Below are 16567 nucleotides of genomic sequence, written 5' to 3' on the forward strand. Positions count from 1 at the left end.
GCTTAGCATACCATTAGGATAGAATTATTATTTTTATTTGGTATAGTTTTATAAAAGCAGTAAGGCACATCAGGTCCTGTTATATTGTGGATATAGTGACAGGGTGCATCACAACATACTGTGCATAACATCATCCTTTATATCCTCACAATATAGACTGACCTCAAGTGCCTTATTGCTGAAATACACTATTGTTAACTCTCAGGTCTACACTATTTCTTTTTTCTGCCTACTTAATGTATGAGCATTGTCTCGGTTACTTTTGCCCTCATTGCTCATACGGGACAGCACATTAATAATGCCACACTTTGCATGTAGTGCAGAACAGTCACTACACTTGCAGCTTTTGGTGTGATGAGTTGTTTGTGTCACTGCATTTTCTGCAATGTGGACATTTTTATACAGTATTTAATAAGTGCATAACTAAGTTATGCTCGTAGAAAAGCTCATATTCATGCATATGCGGCAGACAAACGCAAATGCTTTTGTGTCCATGAAAAGTTTTGGTGGTAAACCCAAAGGGATGAATACTTTTTCACGTTTTCAAGAGTTATTTCCTATAATCACACTGCAGTTCAGACCCAAATAACACATTATGAAATGAGACCGAGGGATAAAGTTAATGTCTGCTTCAGACCACTCAATCGAAGAAAGTGTGAAAAGAGGAAAAAGCATTTTAGCATCGCCACTCTCAGCTCTAATGCAGTAAAATGTCGGTTTCGAGATTTAAAGTGCTTTTGTCCTGCTTCCAGAGCTCTGAACTGAGACATGCCAATTTTTGACGTGCCTGTCTTTCTTTCTCTCCCTCTTTTTGTCTTTCTCTCTTGTTCTATAAATCACACTCTGTCTTTTCCTGCCCTCGCTAGTGGCTTAAAGCCAAGGTAAGTGCACTTGTTTCATGAACCCCTCCTGCTAGTCTATTACTGAGCAACTGATTCAATCTTCCCTGTGATCCAATGACATATTCATATTCCTGCATTCATCCTTACCTCATATAGGCCTGTCACGATAATTCATCTGGTTTGGTTATTCAATCTAATCACAATTGATTAATCGCAAAATAAAAACACGTATGTTTCTATATATATTTTAATGTAATGATTTCACATTTAATCTCCAAATTAATGTAGAGACAACATAAAGACATTGTATTTTAAATACTTGTTTAATGGCATCTTTTTATGAATGAAGGCCAGTATCACTGATTCTAATACTAATTCTAATAATACTAATAATAGTATTAAAAAAAAAAAATCACTTAACAATTTAAGTGAACTTTAAACAATCCTCACATAAACCCATAATAAATGTCATATTTTCCTGTGCTCTTTCTGTCTAACAGGTAGGACATTTACAGAAATGTAATAGTTATCAAACAGTCTGCACTGCATAAATCATAAATTAAATAGACTAATCCTAATTAAAGCTACAAATGTTCTTTAGTCAAGAGCAGTGAGTAATTTCTCTGTTCTTTGATGAACTTTTCTGACGGACAGAATTAGTGGCTGCTGTCCCTTTAAAACCAGCCGCTGCTGACAGAGACGCGGATCTCAGTCTCTCACAACTCGAAGTTGTGCATTTAAGACTTTAACTCATTTAAGAGTGCTCTTATGAGGATACTCGAGAAAAAAGACATTTTGGCATAATTGAAAAAAATAAATCAAGCGCGAAAGAGAACTGTGTTCTGGTGCGCTGTCTGTGCATGCGCACGCACGATACTGGCATTGTGTGTGTGTGTGTGTGTGTGTGTGTGTGTGTGTTTCAGGAGGACATTCACAGACAGCGCGTTCTCTTTTGTCTTGTCATGCTTGAATAGTTTAAAAGCATTTGCACAAATAAGAGCGTAATCATAAATGCACCGCTAACAAACAGATGCTGCGTTAATTGCTTTAAATATTTTAATGCGTAAAAAATGTATCGCATGCGTTAACGCATTAACGTTGAGAGCCCAAATATATATATGATGGTTATTTATTACATTAGATTAGATTTTATATTAGATTATACAGTGTATATATACATTTAACTTGGAATCATAACATATTAGGCTTACAGAAGTAAAATGTTAATTGCAATTTTTTTAAGACAGTTATTCATCAATACAAATGATTGTGACAGGCCTACTCATAACCTCATAATGTGCTGTAGTTGTAGATTAATCCCATTGCAAAGTGATCCATCATAGCTGTATTATTTAAAGATTATTACATGTTTTACCACTAAATCATGTTCATATGTGGCTGAAACACACAGTTGCCTATGTAATTGAAGTATTTGAGCTTCTATTATTTTGTTTGTAATTTATTGACTGTCAATGTCAAGTTTTTAGTCTATATGATAGTGATAGACTGATATATATTGGCGAGGCCAGTCAACTGATGTCTGAGCATTTTGAGATTGTAGAAGCTTGATAAGTGTTAGTTTCCCATTGTGTATATATTAAAATCTGCTAATAATTGTTATTGGATAGTAAAAAAAACGAATTAAAATGAAATGCAATTAAATATTCCTATTTGCTATTATTGAAATATTTCATTGTTCATTATTATGTTATTTCTGCTACCTTGTTGTTTAGAAATAGGCAAATGATCGACCACTAATTGTCTTTTCATTTTGAATCAATGGTCCACATTCATGAAACATGAGCAGAATGAATTTTTTTTTTTTTTTTTTTTTTGTAAATCGGATGTGAAACCGCTTGAGGTAAATTAATGGATTCATGAAAGTGTATTATCAAAAAATGTTTTTTGCACAATAACTGGTGCATAAAATATCCAAACATTTTGTGTTCTGCGTTTATTAACACTTTGATAAGACTGCGTTTTGATAACACTATTATACCATTATAGATATAGTGCCTAAATTAATTAGTTAAAAATGAAAATAAGTTAATTCGTTAAAACAAAAGTAACAGCTATGTAGTCCATTTTCCTTTTTATTATAGATTTCTATTATCCTGGAGCGAAAGTAGTTGTGATTGGAGATTATGCTAATTGTGAAGGAGCCTACATGCATACCTTATTTATTAATTATTTCATTAACATACACACTTTTAACTATCAAATCCAAGGTTACAAATCATTTGTTAGAAGAGTTTTCAGGAAAGTCCATTTTACAAACAAATTACTCATATATGTATTATATATTCATGAATGAGGCCCTTTTATTGCAGTAGAAAACATAACGTTTGGATGAAATCTATTGTTTTGTCTGGTAAAGTCCCCTTCTCAGCTCCATTCCTTTAGTCTTATTTATGTAACCTGATGGTCGAGCTCTGGTTGAACATTTAAACTGATGTTTTGCTTGTCCAATCAGCAACACGGCAACAATCAGTCAGTCAGAGGAGGAACTCTGTCCAGGACCAATCCCCCAACACAGAAACCTCCCAGCCCACCCATGGCAGGACGAGGCACTCTTGGGTAAGATCTTATTATATATTTCAGTGTGAAAAGAATGAAAACGTTACTGAGCAGTATGATAAAGCTATCAGACAGTACTTCAACACTGACAGCAATTTCCGGTAGCAAAGTCGGAAATCATATATCATGTATCATAAGTCATATATCCCTTTTTGTTTTAAATGCAAATGCAGGCGTAACAATCCATATAAAACGCTTGAGCCGGTGAAACCGCCAACCGTTCCCAATGACTACATGACGAGTCCAGCTCGCTTGAGCAGCCAACACAGTCCAGGACGCACCGCAGCTCTCAACCAGAGACCCAGAACACACAGGTAACACACGTCTGTCTGTCTATCTGTCTGTCTGTCTGTCTGTCTGTTTGTCTATCTTTATCTATCTCTCTGTCTATCTATCTGTCTATGTATCTGTCTGTCTGTCTATCTATCTGTCTATCTACCTCTCTGTCTATCTCTGTTTCTGTTTGTCTGTCTGTCTGTTTGTCTGTCTGTTAAAAATGTTTACTACTTTAATTTGAGTAATTTTGTATTCTTTATTTGCCTTTGTGTGTGCAGACACACTGTGTATGTGATGCGTGCATGGACTTTACTAATGAATCCGATATCTCATTTTCTCTCTTAATTTGTTTTTTTCCACTAGTCCTCTCCCACACTTTTCCATCAGCCTCCAGTTTTATTTCTGAATGTCAGCGCATATTTGACATCCTCTGGGGGTATAACATTTTCGCTCATGTTCTTCATGTTGCTAATGTCTAAATGATGATGATCGGGGGGGGTTTCTGAACGTTTCCAGTGTGCGATCGGTACTCTTCACACCCACTCGTCTAACATCTGTAAATAATGTCATCACACCAACCCACACCTCATCCGCACTCCAGACCGGAGGGAATAACCCCTCGTCCCACTGCCCAGCGCTTGCTAAACACAGTCAGGACTGCAGCGCTCATGCTCAGAATGACTGAACCAATTGGCCTCATTAGTTAATGCTTTTCATTTGTGTAAATAGTGGCACCACAACGCCAGTCTTGTGAGTGTGGCCTGCTGAATCCATCAAATTACTTGTCTTAAAGAGAAGAAAGAATTTTACTTTTTACTTTCCTCCATAAAAACACAAAAGTAGAAATTTTGAAGAATTGTATTGGTAAAATTACAATGAATGTAAACTTAGTCGTTCAAGCTTCCAAAAACATGCGAAAATCACCATGAAAGCGCACTGCAATTTGACTACATACAATATTGGGTAACACTTTATTTCACAGTGTCCTTCTTACACAGGTTTCATGTAGTTACTATAGTAATTACCATAAATTGTGCATAAATACATGGAACTAACCCCTAAACAAACCCCTATTCCTAACCCTAAAGTACATCTAGTTAAAAAAAAAAATCTTACCAACTCGAACTTACCAACTTTTGAACGATAATGGGCTTTTACGTCACTCTCGACAGCCTCATTCTTGGTCTCTGTAATGTATGAAAAAGAGCGACATACGAGAATAGAGATTCATTGATTTCACTTCAAATATATTTTTATTGAATAATCTTTGAATGCTGTTCTCGAGTACTGATGTGTAGCCGACAGTGTTTATCAATCGATGTGATTGTTGCAGCGTCAGCAATTTGGATATGCACTTCATGTGTGATTAAGATGAAGTATGAATCCATTATCTGCTCTCAGAAGCATTCACTGCTGCTTATTCAGCTCTGCTCATCCTGCCTTCAAACAAACGTCTTTGGGTACCCGAGGCATTATGGGTTACGGCAGTGTCAGTTCACCATTTAGTTTCTCTAAGGTTACATTTAGAAATGGATCTAGTAATCTGGTGATGTTGAGTAGTGATTTTTTTCTTCTTCTTCACAACAGTTGTGAGTGTTTAGATGTTGGTCAGATGACCAGATATCAAGTTAAGTCGAATTGATTTGTATAGCGATTTTCACAATAGACATTGTTTCATTTCATTGTTTCTTGATATTGCATTTCACAGATTAGAGCTGGGCGATGATGTAGTTACATTCTGCGACAGTACAAGTAATCAAGCAGTTAAAATATGCTAATACTGGATATATCACCCTTTACGAGAATGCTTTATGTATGTGGATAAAGTTGGACATGCTTATATATTCAGCTTTATATAAAGTGCTGGGCAATAAGTTACATTTTGAGACCAGATAAAAAAATCAGCCAGATGAGATTTGCACTATAGTATGCATTTCTTTACGCGAGTAGTGTATGTATGTGGATATTGTTAAATGTGATGTAGCATATATATAACGATATAAACAATCACACAGCCGAGATGTGTGCTATATTGTATTAATTGCTTTACGTGAGTATACTGTATGTAGGTGGGTAAATTTGGATGTAATGTATAATTTTTAATATATCAATGGGTGATGATATAATTTACATTTAACACTGCTTATTGGTTAAATTTTTACATTGTGAGAAAGTCACAATTGCGAGATGTAGACAGTTAAATCAATTATATGTTTTTTTTTTAATCAAAAATAAGCCTGAATTGTGAAATATAAGCTCGCAATTGCAACAAAAAATTGTGGGATACAAGTCGGAATTACCGTTTTCATTTTGTTAATGCAATGGTGGAAACTAGCTTCTATATGATCTTCTCTTAATGCCTTTACTGGTCTTTCAGAGAACCCACAGAATCATTTGAAAATTATTCAGTTGGAAAAGATTTGCACATCTCTAGTTAAAATCAGATCATTTAACTCAATAGAGCAATAAAGCCTGTGCTGTGATGATGAGATCTCTTGCAGTGCATCATGGGAACCCCTGCTGCTCTGGTTTCTACAAGGACACAGAGGATCATGCGGGGGTGTAACACTGACGCAATGATGTTCGTAGCTCCACAGTGTTGAATAATCCATCAATTGATCTGTGTTGAACGTACATGTAACTACGTATGGCTAACGTAGTACAATGTGTCTCATAGCCAAGTGTGTATCTAGGTCAGTTTACCATGTGAGCCTGTGATACTCAGAACGGAGCACTGGCTTACTACTTACTAAATACTACACAGTATATGATGTTCTGCTTACTGTTCTTTTAAAATAGTATTTGGAACAGTATGCATGATGTAATGAAAAGGATTTAACAGTAGTATGCCATAACGACCTTATTGTGGCATCCAGTGATCTTGGAAAAAATCGCGATATGGCTTAGTGTGATTATCAAATCGCAAAAGCTGCGATAAAAATAAATAAATATATGTATAGACCGTGAAGCACGCATTGTGTTCGTTTACACACTGACAGCTCATGATCCAGTATAGAGTTTGGGTTACTTATGTATTTGGGAATGCAAAATCTGGCAACTATCTTCTCCAACTTGTAATGAGAAGCGCTTACAACCCATCTGTTGTCTACAAAAGAGATGTTTTTAGGGTTGGCTCTGGTTTTCTGTCAAAATAAAAGCTTCATGGTTTAACATTTGAGAATGAGGTAATTAAGACAGACAGTTGTACTGTGAAAAAAAATATTCTATTTTTCTTAAATAGTCGTTTTTATTTATTTATTTATTTATTTATTTATTTATTTATTTATATTCGTAAAAGAATTTAATTTAATAATAATAATTTTATTTACAGCACAATTCTAATAATAAATGTTAATGTTTATTAATATTATTTTTTTGTAGTCATTGATATACTGTATATTTTGCAGCCCTATTAATACGGTTATTTTGCATTTTTATTTTGTTTAGTAATGTGTTGTCTTCTGGCAGTGTAATCTAACGAGTTGAGAGAAAGATCACTGTTGATATTGCCATCACATTGAACGTCAAATTGCATTGTGGGATACAGTGCTCCTCAAAGTATTCTTTGTTTTGGTTGATGTAGTAGGTCATCCAGGTGTGGAAAATGCACAGTATGCATACTGCATAGTTCAGAAATGATATGATATGTATGATCGTATGCTGAGAACTGTATCTGACGACTTCTCTCTCTCTCTCTCTCTGTAGTGGCAGCAGCGGAGGAAGCGGCAGTCGAGAGAACAGTGGCGGCAGCAGCATCGGCATTCCCATCGCTGTGCCGACTCCCTCCATTCCCAACTCAGTCCCAGGTGAGCTGCTGCAGACGTACAGTATCTGAAGCACAATGCCCTAGGTTAGGGCCAACTGGAGAGTTAGACTTGCGCTCCACATGTGGGTATTTTACGCTGCAGTATTTCCTGTTCTCTAGAGTGAGAAACGGAGCAGGATTAGTTGTGCATGGCCTGATTCTTCCAGCTAAAGGTTTGTCAAAGTAGGCCACTACACAAAACAAGGACAGGTAGAAATGGAGAGGAAGTGGAAAACTATAAAGGCTGGTCGGTCGGCAGGGAACAGGAGAAAAGAAAGAGTTTAGTGAGAAATGAGGTCGCTGTCCTGTTCTCTTCTGATATACATGTAAAAAGGCTTTTGAGCCTTGACAAAGGAAATTCACAGGAAATTCATCTGCTCACTAGTCTGCTTTCACTGCCTCATTGTGTGAATCATATAATCACACTCTTGCAAACTATTATAGCTTGTAGATTTTAAATAAAGATTGAAAGAGTTCAAGCTAGAGATGATGTCATATGACTGTGGCCTATTTCATTTATGGTGATTGTATTTAGGCTTCCAAGTTCTGCATTTGTGAACATTATCATGGTAAACAAAACGTGTGAGAATCATGAGCCATTGTTGGTCAGAGAGCTTTTTTCTGCAATAATCCAAAAGTCAATGGAAAAATCCAGTTTTTGTCTAGGGAACTGGGGTGAGGCAAACGTCCGAGGTGGTTGTCAAAAATGTTGTCACTGCAGTACATGTTTTTACCCAGTGTTTGTGTTATGCTATGTTTTTAGCATTGTGTTGTTAGCTTAGCATCATTTCTAACATCAAAATCCACTGGAGTCAATTTAGAGTCGAGTCTCCCATGTGCTTCATGTATCAAGTGCTATTTGTGTGCCACGAAAAGTTGCTGCCCATGTGGAACATTTCAAATCAGTCAACTTACAAGAATATAGGATGGTTAGGATGCTGCCTGTCTATGTAGATAGCAATGTCGCTCACTGGGTTTTGGAACAGAGCTTAGTTTTCTGTGCGCTATTAATGAATGAATCGCGCTCAACGTGTGTTTTCTCTGATATGACGTTCTGACCCGCAGTCGAACCCTCATGGGCTGCTCCTCCCCCAGCCCCTCCTCCTCCACCCCCCCTCCCCGGTCAGGGTCCACCAATGCCAGCCGCTGCTATAGGTGAGCCCCTCCCCCAATCCCATCGCCAACTGCACAAAATCTGTTCCAGGCGACACCGGCGTTCCCGTCCCGCCATCCACCTGTCTGTCTGTGGGTGTCAGAATGGGTCACTTTTGGTGGTGGTGATAATTGTTATTTTGGGTGGTGGAATTGTGCTTAATCAACCAATTTAAATCAATGCACTGTTGAGAAGTCTCTGAACTACCTAAAATAATTTCACATAATTCATTATGTTAGTGTTGTTTAATAAGGGGAAAAATCCAGCAGACTTAAGGCCTATTCATAACAAGGACAATAACTATAATGTTTTAATAATAATTCTAATTCTGTGAGAATAGGGACAACACCACAAATATAATGATAATGTCAAAGAGGAAAAATGTTGTTGGAATTACTTTCAGAAGGATTGTTTCTAGCTGATTAACAATAAAAACATTGACAGCCAATCAGGATCCATCGGACTTTGAAAAGCTTAAGCATTCACAGTGGCAGATGATAAAACTGCAGAGCGCACTTAGAATAAACAATGTTATTGTCCATTTGTGTGGATGCTAATATGGTTGTTGTTATAATTGTCTTTATAGTTATTGTTCCTGGTGTGAATGGGCCTTTAATGGGTTATTACACCCATTCATTTAATTAACCCATTAACAGGTTATTACTGTTACCATTGTAAGGCAAAATGCAGTCCTCTCATTATGAATCTGCATGATTGGGAATTTCATGAAACATTTCCCCATGTGTATTTGCCATTGGATTTAAGCTTGATGAACTTTAAACATGCCAATTTACCACATTTACCAATATAAAGCTTCTGGGGGCAGTCATGGCCTAATGGTAACAGAGTTGGACTGGTGACTCAAAGGTTGCTGGTTCGATTCCAGTACCGGCAGGAATATGACTGAGGTGTCCATGAGCAAGGCACCTAACCCCCAATCGCTCCCCGGGCGCCACTCAAGGCTCCCCGCTGCTCCGGGTGTGTGTATCCACGTTTGCAGTGTGTGTGTGTTCACTACTCTGCTCCTAATGTGTGTGCACTTACTTGGATGGGTTAAATGCAGAGGTCAAATTCCAAGTATGGGTTACTATACTTGGCCATCACGTGTCACTTTCACTTTTCACTTTCAAGTGACTTCTAAGTAAGCGGTGTTTATTGAATCACTAGTGTTTGCAATGGACAATGAACTTGCTTTATTTGCAAAGTTTCACTGAAGTTTCACTAATGTTACCTCACCTTGACATGGAGAAACTCAAGCTGTATCTAGAAACCAAAACATTGTAGAATATTTAGGGTGGGCTCTCTGGACTCATGCCAGACTTAGAAACTGCATAGCAATGCCTTAGCAACCACTTTAAACAACCTAGCATTGTGTTGGTGAGTTGTCAGTGACTTCCTCACTGCAGGCTCTTTTGAAAGATCATGTTAGCCAGTGCATGACGAATTGACTAATTGCTTTTGTAAGTGCTTTGGATAAAAGCTAAATGCTTGAATGTAAGATGTAAACATCATATCCCATAATTCTGTTAATTAGAACGGGTTTTCACTGGCTCCACCAGGACACATTTGGAATGAGAGGTTCATCCTTAAATGAGATATTTGTACTGTGTTCATATCATATGTCACTGGTGAAGGCTTGTGGTGCCACAGTGATGTTTGTCAACTGTGTTTGTTTTTCGCTTCGTTCTGGCCATCACTATCAGGGAGAACGTGTCTCTCTAGGGTTTCCCTGTAATCTGTTCTCTGACACTGTCAACAGGAAATGCCCCTATAGAGGAAATCCCATCTACAGTGTAAACACACGAAGGACTAGTATTACAAATACAACTACAACATGGTACTCTTTCTCAGGGCCTTTTCTAACTTGTACATTTTATTGCAGGTCCTGTTGTAGTGTTGTATCATTTCATTGCCATTGTTTGTAGTTATTACAGTAAAATGGGACTTTTTTATACAAAAAAATCAGAACTTTTCATCTGATGTTGGGTTTCTCAAGCCCATTTTTTCTTTGTGATTCTGATGAAACATGTCCTGGTCATAATTAAACCCAAAATGAAAAGAAATATTATATAAAATATATGAATATTTGTGAAAATAATGCCAAAATCATAAGTTTATGATATGTGTATGTGTATATATATAAATGTATTTATTTAAAGCTGCAGTCCGTAGTTTTTCCTCTTTGTCGCCATCTCTGTTCGAAATTTGCAATTGCAGATATTTGCGGAATTATCAACTGTACGTGGTTGTTTCTCGGCACGGCACAGCGCAGATGAATCCAATGTTTTGTGGAGAATGTGTGGGTGTCAGTCGCCGTGCCGGTGTGGATACTGTCATTCGGAATCACAGATTCTACTTTTTGGAAGTATGACCAACACAAGCATTTTTACCGGAAAATGTAATCTCCACTTCCAACATCTTCACACTCATAGCCTACTAGCCGAGACACCTTTATGAGTACAGATGTGACAATGATGCAAAGTCATGCTCGAATTTCCCGCGAAACCCACCAGTACCTCTGGAGTTAAAAACATTATTACAACCTTACCGTTTTGAATCGAGCTAAGGCAAGCAGATAGTCTTGAACACTGACTGGTTATGTACTTGCTTAAACATTTAGTTTTGAATAATTTGAACTCAAAAAAGTTACGGAATGCAGCTTTAAATATACACGCATAAACTTTTGTTAGATGTTATTAAAGTGATAGTTCACCCAAAAAAACTCATTTACTCACCCTCAAGTTGTTTCAAACCTGTATGATTTTTCTTCTTCTGCTAAACACACACAAAAAAATATATTTTGAACAATATGGGTAACCAAACTGTTGATAGGCCTCTCTTGAACTTGAGAATAAATAATGACAGAATTTTCTTTTTTTGGCAGCACTATAAAAAGTATAAAAAAAAGTCTAAAATATGACCTGTAAATGAGCTTGACGTGTTTCGTTAGATTCACTCTTCTGCCTATTAGTTATTTCCTCAAATGAATCTGTTAAACCATTCAATCTTGGGAAGCTGGTCTTGCTGCTGTATGTATGTAATTCACTGTCCACTCCTGGTCTTTCTCTTTCTCTGTACCCTCTTCTGTGGGCACTAACAGCTGTGGCTGCTGGGCCGGGTCTCGGGCCAATCCCCATGTCCCAGTTCGGCACGATATCTCGGCAGATCTCCCGACACAACTCCAACACCTCGTCCTCCGTCTCCATGGTTTCCGCCACGGGAACATACCGCCGAGCCCCGTCCGTGTCTTCCCAGTTCTCCCTGCAGCAGCCGCAAGTTAACGGGGGCACAAACGCAAGTAAGACACGAAGAACGCTGCACTAATATACAGACACGCTCAAACTCACATCAAATTGAATCAGGCACTTGACAGTTTAAATCCTGTCAAATTTAAATTGAGCAATAGCTAGTGGAAAGCCATATCCATGCATCACAAAAGGCAGTTATTTTTATGCTCGTCCCGTCCGTCTCTTCCCACAGGTGTGCGTCCGTACACACTAATGTCATTAAGCCTCAGATTTATGATTTGTGAGAGCACAGGGCCCGTGGCAACCTGTTTATGAATGGAGATTTATTGTCTTCTACGCATTCAAGCTGAGATTTGAAATCCCACTGTCAGATGTCCATGAGCATTTGAGTGAATGACGGTTAAATCGACATCAGACGTGAATGAAATTCACATCATTCATGCATTCAGGGGGAAAATCCTTCTCATTTAACTAACCGGCCACTATCACACCGTATGATCACAATCAGCTGTCACAGTGTTTAACAAGTGTTAAGAACAATTTTATCACAACTTTTTATATTTTGGTTGATGATGATTTTCACCACTGTTCCAAAAGTTTGAGGTCAGTACAATTTTTATTTTTTTTTGTAAAGAAATAATACTTTTAATTAACAAGGATTGAATGCAATAAAAAAAAAGTTGACAGTAAGGACATTTGTTACAAAAGATTTTCAAATAAATGCTGTTCTTCTGAATGTTCTGTTCATCAAAGAATGCTGGAAACATTTATCACAATGCATCGCAAAAATATTCAATAGCGCAACTGTTTTCAACATTGATGATTAATAATAAGAAATGTTCCTTGAGCAACAAATCAGCATATTAGAATGTTTTCTGAAGGATCGTGTGACACTGAATACTGGAGTAATGATGCTGAAAATACAGCTTTGCATTGCAAGAATAAATTACATTTTAAGATACTAAAATACAAAAAGTTATTTTAAATTCTAAAAATATTATTATTATATTTATTTTATAATAATTATTATTTTGATCAAATAAATGCAGACTTGATGAGCATAAGCGAAAAATCTTACCAACCCAAACTTTTGTGTTTTGTATTTTATATACTATACAATACTTTACTTTTCCACTCCAAAGTAAATACCTTTTGACTTTATTTTCTGAATACATTTAAATACATAAATTTAATTTAATTCTGAATACATACATTTAAATGTTTCAAATTGAAACATTTAGTCCTGGGGAAAAACATGGAGATTAATACAATCTTAAATGAGAATTTTGATATTGATATAACTACACCTTAAAGTGTTACTGAAAAGCAAGAAGTTCATTGGTCAAAAGGTATGAGAACGCTGCCGATTTGTTATTTGATATCAAATGACCAGAGAGAACGTCATGTTCAGTCTTTCTATATCTAGGATTCCTATAGGACTTCTCTTCCCCGCCTTTATTATGTGGGACTGATGTTTTCTTTTCTCTTCCTGCTTCTTTTTTTTCCACTTTCCTCTTGGTCTCTCCTGCTCTTTGTGTGTGTGTGTGTGTGTGTGTGTGTGTGTGTGTGTGTGTGTGTGTGTGTGTGTGTGTGTGTGTGTGTGTGTGTGTGTGTGTGTGTGTGTGTGTGTGTGTGTGTGTGTGTGTGTGTGTGTGTGTGTGTGTGTGTGTGGTGTTCAGTGTGTATGGCCCCTCCTCCTCCACCCATGCCCCAGCTCACCCCACAGATCCCACTCACAGGCTTTGTGGCCAGAGTTCAGGAAAACAGTAAGTCTGACGGCCACGTTTCTCACCCTAGCATGTGGATGTGTTAGAAGTTCACTGCATGCCCTCATCTCCGTCTCCCATCAGTTTGTGAAGTAGTCACTGTTCATTCTGCGTGGCGACTGCAGGTCACAGTGCATGCGTATTACCTTTGCATAATTCAGTCCACTACAACAGATCGAAATTAAGCCTTTGCTAACGCCTAAAGCCTGCGTTTTCTGAACACAAAAAGTGTGTCACACATTTACATAAGTGTCTATTGCTTTATGTAACCTTAAGAGGCTTACTAGGCTGTTTGGGGCAAGAATTTAATGTTTGTACTTGAAGGCGTTCATTGTTTTCCGTGTGCTCTATGTTTTTTTTTTTACATTGGGTTATATTCAATGGCGATAAAGCATGCCTCATAGATACACTTGCCCTGTGTGTGTTATTAGACAATGTTTATGGGCTACTTTTGTGTATGCCAGCAAGCTTAAGGTAGGGCTGAACCACACTGATGCACCATGGGAAGGATAGAAACTTTTTATCCCAACGTTTCGCAGCATCGGTTAACTCATACACTGCTGACAGGTGTTTAGTTCATGGACACTGTATTTTTCAGAAAGAAGGAGACTAGGTTGATGAAGTTGTCATGTAGGTTTCGTGTTAAAATGCCCACAGAGTGGTTTTTGCTGCCCTCTCATGATGCATTCTGGTACTGTGAGTTTTTGAGTTTGTCTCACAGAGCCAGAATGTTGACTATGAGCACAACGTCTGCTCAGTTTGCTATTTTTTTTTTATTTTTTATTTTTTTTTGTATTCAAGTGATAGTTTGGAAAATGGAAGTAATTGTTTAAGTATAGTTCATATTGGTTTCATGTGCCATGCAAGTGCATGTTTATCTTAAATGTATAGAAAAATGTAATAAAAATAATAGTGCAAAAAGCAAATTCATGGAGGGAATGTTTTCAACTGCTTTTGAAACAAAGACCCTAAAATATGATGATTTACTAAAATATAAAGGCAGCAATATATTTTCATGTATAAATAACTATTTATGTTGTTTTAGAAATATATTAGGTGTCATTATAAATAATAATATAATATTTTATTATTATTATTTAAAGAAATCTCATCAATCACATGATGTGCATATTATTGGTTAAATAGTTGAATATTTTTTTTTAATAATAATTGTTTTTAAGTCACTGTACTAAAGCCAAATAAAATAAATGAAATATTATCTGGAAAATCTTTAATTTGTAGAAAGATGACAACATGTCTTTCTACCTAATTTTGAATTTTAATTTTAGTATTATTTATACACTATTATAGTATTTATTGTAGTCTTTTAAATAGCACTTATTTTTATACTTTTGTATAAATTCTTTAGCTTTAGTTACAATACCAACTCTTCTGTCAATAGAATAAAATTAATGTCATTATTTCTAACCAGATGTTTAAAAGCGAACTGAAATCAAAATACAAAATGTATTAAAATGATTGTAATAAACGATGAAGTTTAAATAAGAACTTTTATTTTAAATATGCTGTAAGCCGACCCACCATTCCACAAACACCCTTTAGTGGTGTTCTAGTGTGTGTGTGTGTGTGTGTGTGTGTGTGTATTGCCATCATTTGGACTGTTGAATTTAACTTCTCTGTTCCATTTCAATTTGGTAAGTATCCATATCCGTACATACACAATAATCTCCCTAGATCCATAGATGTGTGTGTGTGTGTGTGTGTGTGTGTGTGTGTGTGTGTATGTAATCAGCGCCCGTCGTGAGTGTCTCCAGCAGACATGAGTGTTTATGCAGATTCACCGTTGATCATGTGATTTGCATGTCTACTAACCGGTCTGCATGAGCGTCTGAAGAGCGTGGCCACTCGTATTAATGCTGTTAATCTGACTGTTGTGTGATGGGTGTGCAGTTGCAGAGACCCCGACTCCACCGCCCCCCCCTCCCCCTGATGACATACCCCTGTTTGACGAGGCTCCGCCCCCTCCTCCACCTCCTCCACCAGTGGACTATGAGGATGAGGAGGCAGCTGTAGTGCAGTACAGTGACCCCTATGCAGACGGAGACCCTCAGTGGGCCCCCAAGATCTACATGGAGAAAGGTGAAGTTTTTCATCTGCCTTATTAATCTGCATCAAATGTTTATTCATGTGAAGTAACAACCTATATTGTTTTATTTTTAGAATTATTATTATTATTTAGCATTTGTTGTTTATTTTATTTATTAACATATGTAACATTTATATTTTTGAAATAATCACAATGCAATGATTTGATTTTTTTTTTTATTGGTTAATTATTTTTTTGCCATTATTTTGTTTATTTGATGTATGTAACATTTATATTTTGAAGTCAACGTTATAATTTATTTATTTTCTTAATTATTATTATTATTATTAGCAGTAAGAAAACTCAGAACTTCACAAAAATTGGTGAGCATATGTGACAACAATCTAAAGAAGCATGCAAAATTGTATGGAGATCGGACCAGAGGTGGCGCTAGGGACCGTTCGGTATTTATGGAAAGGGCCACCGGAGGAAAATAGGGGAGAGTCATGTCTTTTTATTCTTTGTTGAGGGGAGGGTCATTCAACTTTTTTAGTCTAGGCGGAGGGTCACCCAACTTTTGTATTCATGAAAACAGCAAAATTTCAAAGTGGCTTGTTTGGTGAATATTTTTTCTATGTAGCTTTACGTAGCTCTCTCGGTCTCGGTCCCCCTATCAGATGGGTCTGACCCAACAAAAATCCAGTTTGGCACTGACAGTGCGCGCGCACTTCAGTACGCTCAAAAAAGTGCATCATGTAGGCTACAGAACGCCAATGAAATGTTTACCCGGCATAGCTTTAAAGCACGAGCAAATAATGAACTTTTGTGATTGCGAATAAGTGCAGTCTCCTGT

General features: G+C 37.0%; 1 protein-coding gene across 7 annotated transcripts in view; it reads left to right on the forward strand.

Moving 5' to 3' along the window:
* abi1a (abl-interactor 1a) overlaps window positions 1–16567 on the forward strand; it is a 55568-nt gene that overhangs the window by 35716 nt on the left and 3285 nt on the right. The window contains exons 4-10 of one of the 7 annotated variants that reach the window (XM_077244217.1): window positions 3316–3419; window positions 3593–3733; window positions 7401–7501; window positions 8566–8655; window positions 11754–11951; window positions 13581–13667; window positions 15579–15767. In XM_077244217.1, coding sequence (XP_077100332.1) covers window positions 3316–3419; window positions 3593–3733; window positions 7401–7501; window positions 8566–8655; window positions 11754–11951; window positions 13581–13667; window positions 15579–15767 — 910 coding nt within the window. The remainder of the gene's footprint in view (window positions 1–3315; window positions 3420–3592; window positions 3734–7400; window positions 7502–8565; window positions 8656–11753; window positions 11952–13580; window positions 13668–15578; window positions 15768–16567) is intronic. The other 6 variants (XM_077244212.1, XM_077244211.1, XM_077244213.1 and 3 more) reach the window with 6 other exon arrangements.

This window comes from Siphateles boraxobius, unplaced genomic scaffold (assembly GCF_051911475.1).
Source record: "Siphateles boraxobius isolate OS27281-9 unplaced genomic scaffold, OSU_SipBor_1 26, whole genome shotgun sequence".
NCBI lineage: Eukaryota > Metazoa > Chordata > Actinopteri > Cypriniformes > Leuciscidae > Siphateles > Siphateles boraxobius.